Source organism: Amborella trichopoda, chromosome 3 (assembly GCF_054954075.1).
Source record: "Amborella trichopoda isolate Santa Cruz 75 chromosome 3, AtrichopodaSantaCruz75HAP2 v2.0, whole genome shotgun sequence".
Taxonomy (NCBI): Eukaryota; Viridiplantae; Streptophyta; class Magnoliopsida; order Amborellales; family Amborellaceae; genus Amborella; species Amborella trichopoda.
The window spans coordinates 5,233,127-5,245,809 of NC_142338.1; the positions used below are offsets into that span (position 1 = coordinate 5,233,127).

The 12,683-nt window shown below is 33.4% G+C and overlaps 1 protein-coding gene across 1 annotated transcript; it reads right to left on the minus strand.

Moving 5' to 3' along the window:
• Positions 1–3,553: 3,553 nt before the first annotated feature.
• LOC18439923 (uncharacterized) lies at positions 3,554–7,567 on the minus strand. Its single transcript, XM_020670767.1, has 6 exons — positions 7,487–7,567; positions 6,504–6,747; positions 5,844–6,040; positions 5,369–5,474; positions 4,427–4,516; positions 3,554–4,020 (listed from the first exon to the last, which is right to left on the minus strand). Exons 1-6 carry the CDS (start codon positions 7,565–7,567, stop codon positions 3,554–3,556), a joined length of 1,185 nt encoding a protein of 394 aa, XP_020526426.1.
• Positions 7,568–12,683: the final 5,116 nt, after the last annotated feature.

Consider the following 12,683-nt stretch of genomic DNA (forward strand, 5'->3'; position numbering starts at 1 on the left):
GCATTGAAAGTTTGCTTAACCAAAACATGATTATTGTAGTTCACCTAATAGTCTATTTATCTCAACCGCCCAATCATGATTGGCTGGTTGAGAGCATTTAAATTTGATCTTAACGGCTACATGGGAGCAAGGTGAAATTTCGCTTCACTTTTAATGCTCATGTATCTATAAAAATTATAAAATCAAATATTTTTAATAAAATAAACTGATCAAAATACCTCAAAAAAATTTATAGGTGCTTTGGTAATTTGACATCAAAATATTTGTTTTAAGCCATTAATAGATCCTGCCCGATGAGACATACGAACCCTCCGAATTATACGTCGAACCGGCTTTTTAAAACAAATTGGAAAAAGATGCCGGAGTTCATAAAATTCAAATTTATGGAAGGCCGCAATTCATATCTTTTGGGGCGTATAAAAGTTCTAGCTGCCTTGTGTGCTATAGCACTTCCTATTAGACATAAGCACTTAACTCGAAAATTTTTAAAAATAGGCGGTCCAAATAATGTATTACAAGATAAACTATTTATCATATTTGAAATTTTTTTTCTTTTCATATTCATACATATTGTTGTCGAGATGATCAATTAGTGGATTTTCCAACATCCAAACAACCTTTTATGATGGATTTTTGAGATGCACATTTGATTATGCATTTCAAGATTGCAACCTTATATAAAATTTTTCCTTTAAAAAAAAAAAGGTGCGGTTTGTATAGAGCCTAGGCTTTAAACAATCAAATTAGAGCCACCTTAAAACAATGTCTAGAACTGTGGTATCAATATTGGAAATCATTGTAAAAGCCTTAAAATATATTTTCATCTTTATTTATAAAGTTTAAAGCTTAAAAAATAGTGTAGATCAACAGATCTATAAAAACTTGAAAATCTTGAAAATTGACGGTTCAAAAATGCATTACAAAATGCACTATTTCCAAAACTTGAAATCCATTTTCTTTTTCATGTTCACGCATCTTGATGTCAAGATGATCAATTTGAGGATATGTGGGCATCAAAACAACCTATTTTAGTAAAATTTTTGAGGTAGGCTCTAATTTGATTATTTAGAGCCTCGGCTCTATATAAACTTTTCCCAAAAAAAAATGCACCCATATTTTCTGCCAAAGGGAGTATATGAATAGTATGCTCCCATGGAAGCATAGTATATACCGGATTGCAATGAAACATGGACCATTGGAAAGTTTATTTGATTTCCTACCAAAGTAGCATAGATTTTACGTCATTGAGACAAATTTTGGTGGTTATAAAGTTTTGACTACGTTCTAGGGCTTTTATTTGGATTAAATCTGTACACACCCTTAAACTTTGATATACTAGCCTGAATAAGAAAATTACATCTAAACCAGTATTGAAAGGATCACAAAGCAAAACCCCAGTAAATTTATTGAATCTAAGTTCAAGTACATGAGACCAGGGGTGGGAAATGGGTCAGGTTGACCTGGCTGGGTCCGGATCTGGACCTAGACTAGGGGTGGCAACTCCAATGATTTCCCATTGATGCCCAAAATTGAGAAGAGATCTTCCATTCGTCCGCGTTTTTACCTCGGTTTTTGGGGAAAAAAAAAAGAATCCATGTCTACCAAGATTGTATAGGAGCAAGACATTATGACAAGTATTGGCATTGATCTATCACATGTCTCAAGCTAGAGTAAATGCTGCCACACTCTTATAAAGAGAAACACTAACCATGTTATGTTCGTTTTTTGGGTTGAGAAAATAATTTTATTTGTTATTTGATCCAAGGTTCGATTCTTATTTATTTCAAATTCATTGAGAACCAAATTTTGGCTTAAAAACTATAATATCTTAGCCATTGGAAAAGAGTCTCAATGCATGGGTCTTGGCCAATTTTAACATTAAAAATAAAATAAAAAAAATCAGATATGCATAGAGAAATGGAAACATAAAAAATAAAAAAAAAAGCACAAACAAAAATAAAATTTATTAGATATGCCATTCTCCACAGTCTGTATTAAAAGTAATGTAAACTAGGCTCCTAAAGTAGACTAAATAACAAACGGGCAAGCTTTTCTATGCTACCCTATAGCATAAAACTTATAGAATCCTCCCTATCCAACCGTTTATTCTGAATAAATGGTTGAGATGGCCCCAATCACAATGTTACATCTCTACACTATTTTATTTTTACTTTTTTTTTGCAAAATATTTTTGCACCAAATTATGGGCATCCACTCATCTTCTAAACTCGCACTTATAAAAAATATTCTCAATAAAATAAAATGACAAATATATCTTTGAAAGTTTTAAAGGTTATTTTAGTCATTGTATTTTATGGAAAAATAATAATAATATTTTTAGGTGGCAAATTCCATAAGACACCGGTGAGACCAACTTTGCTCTATAGGGACGGAATGTTGGGTAGGCAAAAACAATTTACTTATAGAATGAGTGTAACAGATATGAGGATGTTGAGATGGATGAGTGGCAAGACAAGAAGGGATAGAATTCACAACGAATCTGTTAGAGAGAATTTAGGCGTGACACCAATAGACAATAAAATGAGAGAGAGTAGACTTAGGATGAGCTGGCCATGTGTGACGCCAACCAAGTACAACATCTATTAAGAGATGTGAATTAGTTAAAGTGGAAGGACTGAAAAGAGCAAGGAATAGGGCAAAAAAGACGTGGTTGACAGTAGTCCGAAAAGATATGGGGACTTATGGCATCACTGAGGATATGGCCTTTATTAAAGCAAAATGGAGAACGACGATTCATGTAGACGGCCCCAATTAATTGGCAAAAGGCTAAAATGAACATGAAAGATGAGTATAGTTTTTAGGTGCACCCCATTGAGAAGCTGGAGCATACCAAATTTCTTATACATACAATTTGTAAAAAAAATCTAACGCTAAAATACCTTGAGGCATTGAATCTAGATCAAGCAGTCAATGACTCATTTGATATAAATTGGACAGCTGGATGAGGGGGGATATCTTTTATGTTGTAAGGAAAGTATAGAAACCTTTCCCATAACAATAACGCTGATAAATTGCTTTTAATTGTTAAAGCATCCCAATAAAAAAACGAGGACCAAACTATCCCTACATTCGCAAGATACCAAACTAACCCCAGCATATGAAGAGACCCCCATGATTATGCATGAAGACAGCCTAATAAGTTGCTACCCAAACCAGTAACTAATGAATGAAGGAATATTCTGAACCCATTAAAGACCACCTAACAAGAAAGAAAGGGGAAACAAATAAATAGATAAATTTTGAACCCAATTTAATCACCGAAAGAAGATGGAAAAAAAACGATTTACATCCTTAAGACTGTTGTCACATTGAAATACGCAGTGTAGTGCTCATTCTTCAAGCTAAAGACGGGCATAAGCAAGAATTTTCTCTTGGGTCCCTTGGCCCAAAAACTCATGCTGTGGTATTGGCTCATCCCTGTTGTCATTTCAAAGCTCACCTGGCTTTTAAACTCGGGATCAGGATTAGTTGACACACACTTCAATGAAGCCGGTCGATTCTCAAAATAACTTCCTCCTTCTGACTCTCAGACTCAAAAGAATTTTGTCCCATCCAACCCAGCAACAACCGGGAAATTGGACACATTGCCTGAATCAGATGAATTTTTGAAGCCTACTAACAGCTCTTTATCCAGCCCCTGGGGCATCACAACCTTTCCCGGAAAACAAAATGGCTCTAGTGACACTGTCTTTCCAAGAATGCTTGTATCATTAGCATCTCCTTTGCCTTTTGAGATCCATCTAAAAGTGGCATCTGGCTCACTCACAATGTAGAAACCTACTCGTGTCATTGCTAAAGTGTTGCCCGTAGTGAAAAGTTGTTGAAAATCTCTAGTAAGAGTTATTAAGGTAGAGTTATAAGTGTCCGGGATTAGTGTTATTGAGTCAGAAAGAGATTCTTCAGCACCCAAGTATAACTCAGAGTCTCCATGGCTAAGACCGACGAGAAGGTAAGGGCCCAAGAGAACTGCTTTTAGGGAAGCAAACTCGGGGCGGTCATCTGTTCAATTAAAAGTTAAGTTAGAAGTTTATCTTTTTACCTTTTTCCTTTTATATTTGCATTTGTTATCTCTTATTTGTGGTGGAATTCGAGGTGATGAATAGACATTTTCATATTCTTTCTTTTTTGGCTCCTGGACTTGTAGGAACACTGGATGAATAATAAAGTAGATGATTAGAGTAACCATCTTCCGTTATGGGGTAATAGATTCCAAGGAAAATTATCTAAACTGTGAGACTAGATGTAATAATTTGGTTGTTGTTCTCTCCTTTTTGGCATCAAGGATTAAGAAAAAAGATCAAGGGAAAAACTTAATTCTAGTTAGATGATCTTTCTTTCTCTTGTAATTTCACAGGCTTCAAGGAAATTCGACAAATCTCTGGGAGTGGAAGCCAGAGAATCATACCCTTAATGGTTTCAGTCCTCAGTTTCATGGGGAAATCCAACAATAGCTCATCTTCTGAGCGCCATTTTTTAGTGACTGTTTTGAAGTTACCTGATCATAGGAACAACATATCATTACAAAAGCCACATACCAAAAAGTCGAACAACAATATGCTTGACACATACAGCATGAATGATAATAGTAAGCAAAAGTATCGCTCTTAATTGCACTCAATTGATCTATGTTCTATATGGGGAGGTATTGGGATCCTAGAGAAATCTAGATGCTTAGGAAAAGGAAATGACTATTCAGTATTGATACTGTTTCACCGAAACTCGCTCAAGCTCAGATAAAATGAAAAGGTAACACATGAACATGTTATAAGAGAATCACAAAATGATTTGCTAACACCCATTCAGGTGTATTAAAGTTCGGAGTTCCTCACAAAGTTGAATTTGATCAGTACTTAAATAAAGGCATCAATTATTCAAGTGAGAAAGTTCTTGTCTGGTATAACAATCCACCTCACTAATAAACTAGATTTATACCAAAAAATAAATGACTAGGTATTAAGGGATTGTCTACAAAGAGACCGTTTATCTTTTGTATATGGAGGTTACAATCATTATTGTCCCTTAAATTTCAAAATGGATAGTTGTAAGAGTGGCATTGAATAGACACAAAGTTCCAAAAAACAATTTCTTGGACTTTGTGACTCATCCCAAGACATCTAATTTGATATCTAATGAGTGTATATGATTGTGACCTCCATGTACAAAAGATTAATAGTCTCTTTGTACACAATCCCAAGGATTAAAACCACTAACTCATTAAATCTTAGGAATCCTTCTTGCAAATCAATTAGATGTAGACCATAAAACAAATAAACAAGCAAATACTAGAGCCACACACTAATTAAGGGAGATCAACACATGAGAATAGCAGTCATTGACCGGTAACCACCTGGGGTCGGGACAATCAACTTCTGATTATTGAGTGTAGCTGTTGTTCTATTTGCATCTATCCAAATTGGTATCCGTATATTCAATGTTGATTGTATGCCAGGCCCCTGTACAAAAAAGAGGTAATGTCCATTAAATGAATAATACACTCGCTTCAATCCATTCTCAATAATTTTGCTAATAATAAAAACTCTTTAGGGTTCAGAGTTTAAACACGGGAAGGACCGTTGGGATCTAGGCATTTATGTAAACCATATCCATTCGCTTCGTTACCATGTAATGAAATGATGGGTGGTGGTGGAGTGGGAAAGAAGGAAGGACCCACCAAATAGAACATAATGAGAGTTGTGATGGCAGCATTGAACAATGGTTCTCCATAGTCCACTGGATTTTAGTTTATGTGCTAGTAAGGAAACACAAAAATCTTCTTAGGACTGTTTTTAGCAAAATGAAGCAGGCTTAAAACAATACAATACCTCCATTCTTGAGAATTTATAAGAAACACACAGATTCGGATCAGAAGGAACAACATGCTGAACTTTTTTAGTCAATGTAAGCCTTCCTGAACTCCAGCTAAAAGAACTTGATATAAACTGAACGATGTATAGTGTGGGGTGGTCACCATCTTCCTCGAAGTAAATTGAGTTCCCTAGCTTTGAAAATGATTCGATACCTTCAAAACAGCAATTCCACAATTCAAAAGTCAGAAACATCCCAAAATAACCAATAATTTAGAATACTCGCTTCAAAAACAAGAAATTAAAAGAAACTTAAAACCCGTTTCACTTATTATGAAAGGGAAACTACAATCCAATGAAGCATGGAAAACCATAGTACATTGCGGTCTTTACTGTTCAATGAATCGACAAACAGTGATGAAACCCATGAGATATGGTTGCTCATAGTGCATGGGACCATAGCAATGATTGAAAACTCTTGAGTCAGCCATAATACTGAGCAGCGCTTAAGCCCAAATAAGATGGTCCGACTCAACCGAGTCTCAACAAGACAGCTGAATCTACAGTAACCTCAGGAACCTGTGAGACGAAGCCGGTTCCCGAGTTTTCTTCAATGGGACTCGATACCCTACTGGATCTGGAGAACTCCATGTTTTATACTTTCACATTAACTAAAACTTCTGAATTCAGCTATAGAAACAGTGGAACCAAATCTAGGAAGAAGTAATGCAACCTGTTCCATAGCAGCACCAGAATGTGGCATCACTATTTCCCTGGAAACCCCTGTACCTAGGGGCAGCATATAAATCATGGGCCCAGGTTCTCTCCCTTTTTGGATGCTTAAAACACCATTTATCAAAGCGTGCTCATAGTAATCAGCATATGCCAATTCCTTGGTCCATTGGAACAGGTTCCGAGCAATCTATAGGCATCCCAGTACAGAGCAAATGTTAACATCATAACTATTTGAGACTTATATTGGATAAGATTCACAATTCTCAAAAGTTACCTGGAACACATATAAAATACATTGATTTAATAACTGAAAAGTAATTCTCTAGAAGTAACATTATAACTAATATTATCTAACAATTAAGAAGAGAAAAAGAAAAAAGAGATATTTGAGGAGAGTTATAAGAAAGAAGATAATTAAAGACATATTGCAAGAATCCAATACTAGGTTTTGGATTTTGTTTTAGGAACTTAAGAAGTGCATTAATGCTTTCTTGCATCAGTTCCTAAGCTAATTAAATTTAAACTGTGAATGTAGCCATTCATTACCTATTCAATAGAGATTGTATGCTACCATGTTGGGTCATAGGAGTTATAGAAAATTTTGCATTTTCATGTCAATGTTAAGTCATAAGTACATGCATGTGTATTTTTGGGTTTACACATATGTGTGAATACATGTATGTATGCATGCATGTTTAAGACAAACTTATTTGGTCTTTTACAAATTTTGACGTTAGTGATAAATTTCTCTTATTTACAATATTATTTCGAAAAATACCCTGCCTAAATGAAGTATGATCCTTATGGTACAGCTAGCTCACGTTAAAAAACGCCTGAAAATTCTCTAATATGGCTCTCATTGAATATATGTGTATGTGATGAATAATGTATACTATCATGAACAAGAATTTGAAGAGCACTCAAACCTTGAGCATGTTGTAAGTTGAACAAGATTCTTGAGTCTTAGCTGAAAGATAATCAGTGAGGCGATTCACCTCAGCACACATATCATTGTACTTGTTATCAAACAGTACATGGAATAGAAAGCACTCAAAGTAATCACATGGAACATGAAATATAACAATATATTTTCCTAACTCTTGTGTGTGGTGAGTGAGAAAAATAATTATTCCCGTTTCTATAAGGTTGCAACCTGAAACGATCCAATTAAGGCGCACCTCCAAATTTATCATAACATGAAATTTTGGACTAATTTTTTTTTAGGATTATCTTAAAATATATTTTTGCATCTAATTATAAAATGTTAAACTCCAAAAATAATTAAAATCAAGTAGATCTATAAACATATAAATATCTTAAAAATGGACGGTCTAGATAATGTGCTGCAAGATGTACTATGTTTGGGACTCAAAATGTTTTTCTTTTTTTATATTCATACATCTCGATGTCCAGATGATCAATTAGAGGGTTTTTCAACATTAAAACAATATTTTCTGATGGATTTTTGAGGTGCATCTGGAATTCTACATTTTAAGATTGCAACATTATATAAACTTTTTCCTAATTTTTTCCTTTTTTTTTCCCTAAGTTTAGATTGGTTAGGAGGGAATGTAATTTGATGGGTTGGTGATGAGCAATAATGTATGGGCAGATCTTTGGTTTCTTATGTATTCTCTTTGAAGCTCTTTTGGAAGGGATAGTCACCATCAATTGCGTCTCAATCCAAACATAAAACTATGTCATTTATTAATGGTGTTCGTCAGTGCTAACATATTTTGGTACTAGGTGAAGGGAATGATTCTATTGGCTATATGTTGGGTTTGGTAATAGCCAAATCACCATACCTATATTTTATTTTAAAAGATTAAGGGTATTATTGTAAAAAAAACATGGAATTTCTTGATAACCAAGAAAGTGATATCTATAAAAAAAAATCAATGAAGATATAATACCCATCCTTTTGAAGGTCACCCTTCTTTGGGGTTATGGGAAGTGATCTCCAAGGTGTAGAGATAGGTCTCCAAGAAATAGTGAGACATGACCTCCACGAGAGGTGGTATTCCTATGACTTTTGAGTTGGTCAAATTTTTACTTCTAGAAAGCAAAAGTCTCTTGGTTGCTCTCAAGGTTCTTGATCGACGATGTTTGGGTTTTTTTTACCGATGTTTAAAAAGGTATACTTCTTGTAACTCAAACCTGTAATCTTCATTGTAATAGTGGATTTCTATTTGCCGCGGTCGTGGATGTAACCCTATAGAGTGAACCACGCAAATCGTGTGTTGCAGTGGTGTGTTTTTTATGTTTGCTTTATTTATCGCACTCGATTTATAGTTGTATTCATCTACTTCATATTTATTTTATCGTATACACGATCTTGGGTAGGATCCCGATATTTGAGAATCTTGGTTCCATAAGCGAGGAGTTCCTGATAACGCTATAATTGGTATCAAAGCACAACGTGTGTAAGGGGCTAAAACTTTAGTTAGAAAAAGATGAATGGTGAAGTTTGATTGATACATTGTTTGAAGTGGAGAAATATGAAGGCAAAGTGTTTGTGAAAATTCCACAATTGAGGCAAGTGAGAATAAATCAAGAAATATATTCAAGTTGCCAAGGCAATTATGGTGATTTTGCTATCAAGGTGGAGATTATTGGGTTTGGTGATAGCCAAATCACCATACTTATATTTTCTTCTAAAAGATTAAGGATATTGTTGTAAAAAAAAATGAACTTTCTTGAGAACCAAGAAAGTGATATCTATCAAAAGAGTTAATGAAAACATAATACACATCCTTTTGAAAGTCACCCCTCTTCGGGGTTATGGGAAGTGATCTCTAAGGTGGAGATGGGTCTCCAAGAAAGAGAGAGACATGGCCTCCAAGAGCGATGGAATTCCCATGGGTTTTGGGTTGGTCAATGTTCAAGAAGGCGGAGGCGGCCGCCTAGGTGGGGGTCTGGGCCTTCTAGGCGGGTGCCCAAACCCAAAGGCGGCTACTATTTTTTTTATTATAAAAAATTTGGATCCCTCACACCTCCCCCCATTTATTATATATACTATATAATAATTATGCATTAATACTATTTTTTTTATTTACCAATAAATTAATAATTAATATTACATGCAAAAAGCATTTTCATAGTTATTACTTTTAGGTTCTCAATAAATTAACTATTATCACATGCAAAAGGAATTTTTGATAAATTCGTAATTACAAATTATTATTATTTTTTGGTTTTCTCAATAAATTAATAATTACTGTTACTTGCAAAAAGCATTTTTGTAGTTATTGTTTTTTGGTTTCTAATAAATTAATTACTATCACATATAAAAGACATTTTCGATTAATTAGTAATTACGAATGAATATTATTTTTTTGGTTTACCAATAAATTAATAATCAATGTTACATGTAAAAATTATTTTCATAATTATTTTTGGGTTCCCGATAAATTAATAATTATCTTATACAAAATATATTAATGATAAATTAGTAATTACAAATTAATACTATATTTTTATTTCCCTATAAATTAATAATTAATATTACATGCAAAAAATATTTTCGCAGTTATTATTTTTGGGTTCTCAATAAATTAATTATTATCACATGCAAAAGGTATTTTTGATTAATTATCAATTACAAATTAATACTATTTTTTTAATATTCTCATAAATTAATAATTAATGTTACATGCAAAAGATATTTTTGAAGTTATTATTTTTTTCTTTCTAATAAATTAATTATTATCACGTGCAAATGCATTTTTGATAAATTAGTAATTATGAATTAATACTATTTTTTATTTCTCAATAAATTAATAATTAATATTATATGCAAAAAGTATTTTCATAATTATTATTATTGGATTTTCAATAAATTAATTATTATCACATGAAAAAGGTATTTTCAATAAATTAGTAATTACGAACTAATAATATTTTTTAATTCCCAATAAATTAATAATTAATGTTATATGTAAAAAAATATTCTTGATAAATAAATAATTATGAATTAATATTACCTTTTTGTTTATTAATAAATTAATAATTAATGTTACATGTAAAAAGTATTTTCGATAAATTAATGATTACTAAATACTATCTTTTGGTTTACCAATAAATTAATAATTATTGTTAGATGCAAATTACGAATTAATTACGATATTTTCAAGACGGCACTTAGCCACCCGCCTATTACGATGCCCAAAAAGGTGCCTTGCGCACCTAGTTTTCTATTTAATATAGACCGCCTTGACCACACCTAGGCGTTTTTTGAAAAAGTCCACCTAGGAGGCTGACTTTCGTTCATTGGGGATGGTTAAACTTTTACTTCTAGAGAGTTCAATGATTTTGCTAAGTCGGGAGAGCAAGTAAATGGGAAGATTGGTAAGGGTTTTTTGACCAATGTTTAGAGATGTGTATCTCTTGTAACCCAAAACTGTAATCTTCATTGTGATAGTTGATTTATACTTGCCAAGGCCGTGGATGTAATCCTATATAGGGTGAACCACGTAAATCTTGTGTGTAGTGGTGTGTTTTTATGTTTGCTTTATTTATCGCATTCGATTTATAGTTGTATTAATTTATTTCGCATTTAGTCAATCATGTACACGATCTTGGGTGGGATCTCAAATATTTGGGATTCCTGGTTCTGCAAGTTAGGGGTTCCAGAGAATCCTACACTATAGGGTTGAGAATTTTTTTGGTTCATCGAGGATGCGAAACCCGCATTTCGGATCTAGGTATGGATCCAAGACTTGGATCCGAAATTTTGATCTGGATCTAAAATTTAGATCCAAATTACTATAATAATCAAATCCAAGCACAAATAATCGATCCAGATCGGACACGGTTATTAAGTACGTGTGTGTGTATATATATATATATATATATATATATATATATATATATATATATATATATATATATATATATATATATATATATATATATATATGGAAAAGTCTTCCCAACGCCTATAGCGTTAAGGAACAGTATTTTCGCCCCCCAATATCCACCGTGCGTTAAATTAATATTCAACACATAAGGCCGTGATTTATTTTTAAAACCCCCGCGCGTGAAGGAGCCATTCGTTGAAAAGCTTCAAACCTCACCTAATATAAGCCATACCCCTTTCCCCTTGCGTGCTCCCTGTCTCTGGAATCAAAGGTTTTCTCTGCGAAGCTCCCCCTCTCTCGCTTGCCCTCATCTCTGAGAAGCTCCCCCTCTCTCGCTCGCCTTCATCTCTAAGTAGATGTAGCTTGCTCTAATATCTGAGTAGTTGTGGCTTGCCCTCGTCTCTAAGTAGCTGTGGCTATTGGCATCTCAAGCAACACATTGAGAAACATTGGACTCAGGATTAGGGCACCGAAATCGGCGAGTAAATACAATTTTATTTGATTTAGAGTCTATAAATCACTATATAAACCCTAATTTTGATTGGAAAACTTTTATTTTTTGAATCACTCATTTTTTCCTGTTGAAATCGCATGCATCTACCTCATTTGTATTATTTTCTTTGCTCAAATACGAAGCCACAATCTTTGAATAAACAATGATCCCAAATCAAGAATAAAACCCATTTAAAAAAAAAAAACCAACTCAAACTTTTTTAGTAGATCCCAAATTGAAGAGTTCTAATAAAACCCTACGTTTTTCCCTAATAAATCACCAAAAACGGAAGTAGAAATCACAGTCACAGAAAATGGAAGAGAAAACTACATATGGGAGAGGAAATTTTGGGTTTCGTTAAAACTAAATTAAGTGATTTCAGATTATCACAGTTTAAATCAAACCCTTATCATGAATAAACACCAATATTTTTCTTTGATGTCTAAAATAATGCCAAAGTTTGTGATTAGATCCCAAAATAGAATTTGGGAATGAAGCCCTCTGTTTCACAGTGCTAGATACAAAATCAGTGAGTTTAAATCAAAATTTACTCATTAAATCACCATAGAAAATGCCTAAAAAAGTACATATGGGAGAGATAATATTTTTTAGGACATTGTGCATTCGTTTGAATGAGATCATTGTTATCAAGGTTTTGGAATTTTATAATACGAATAATAATTTGGTAAGCCTTTTGGTCTTATACCTCATTGCATTTAATGAACAATGGTAATCCTTTTTTTTTCTTTGGAGTATTTGTATTCGATCGTA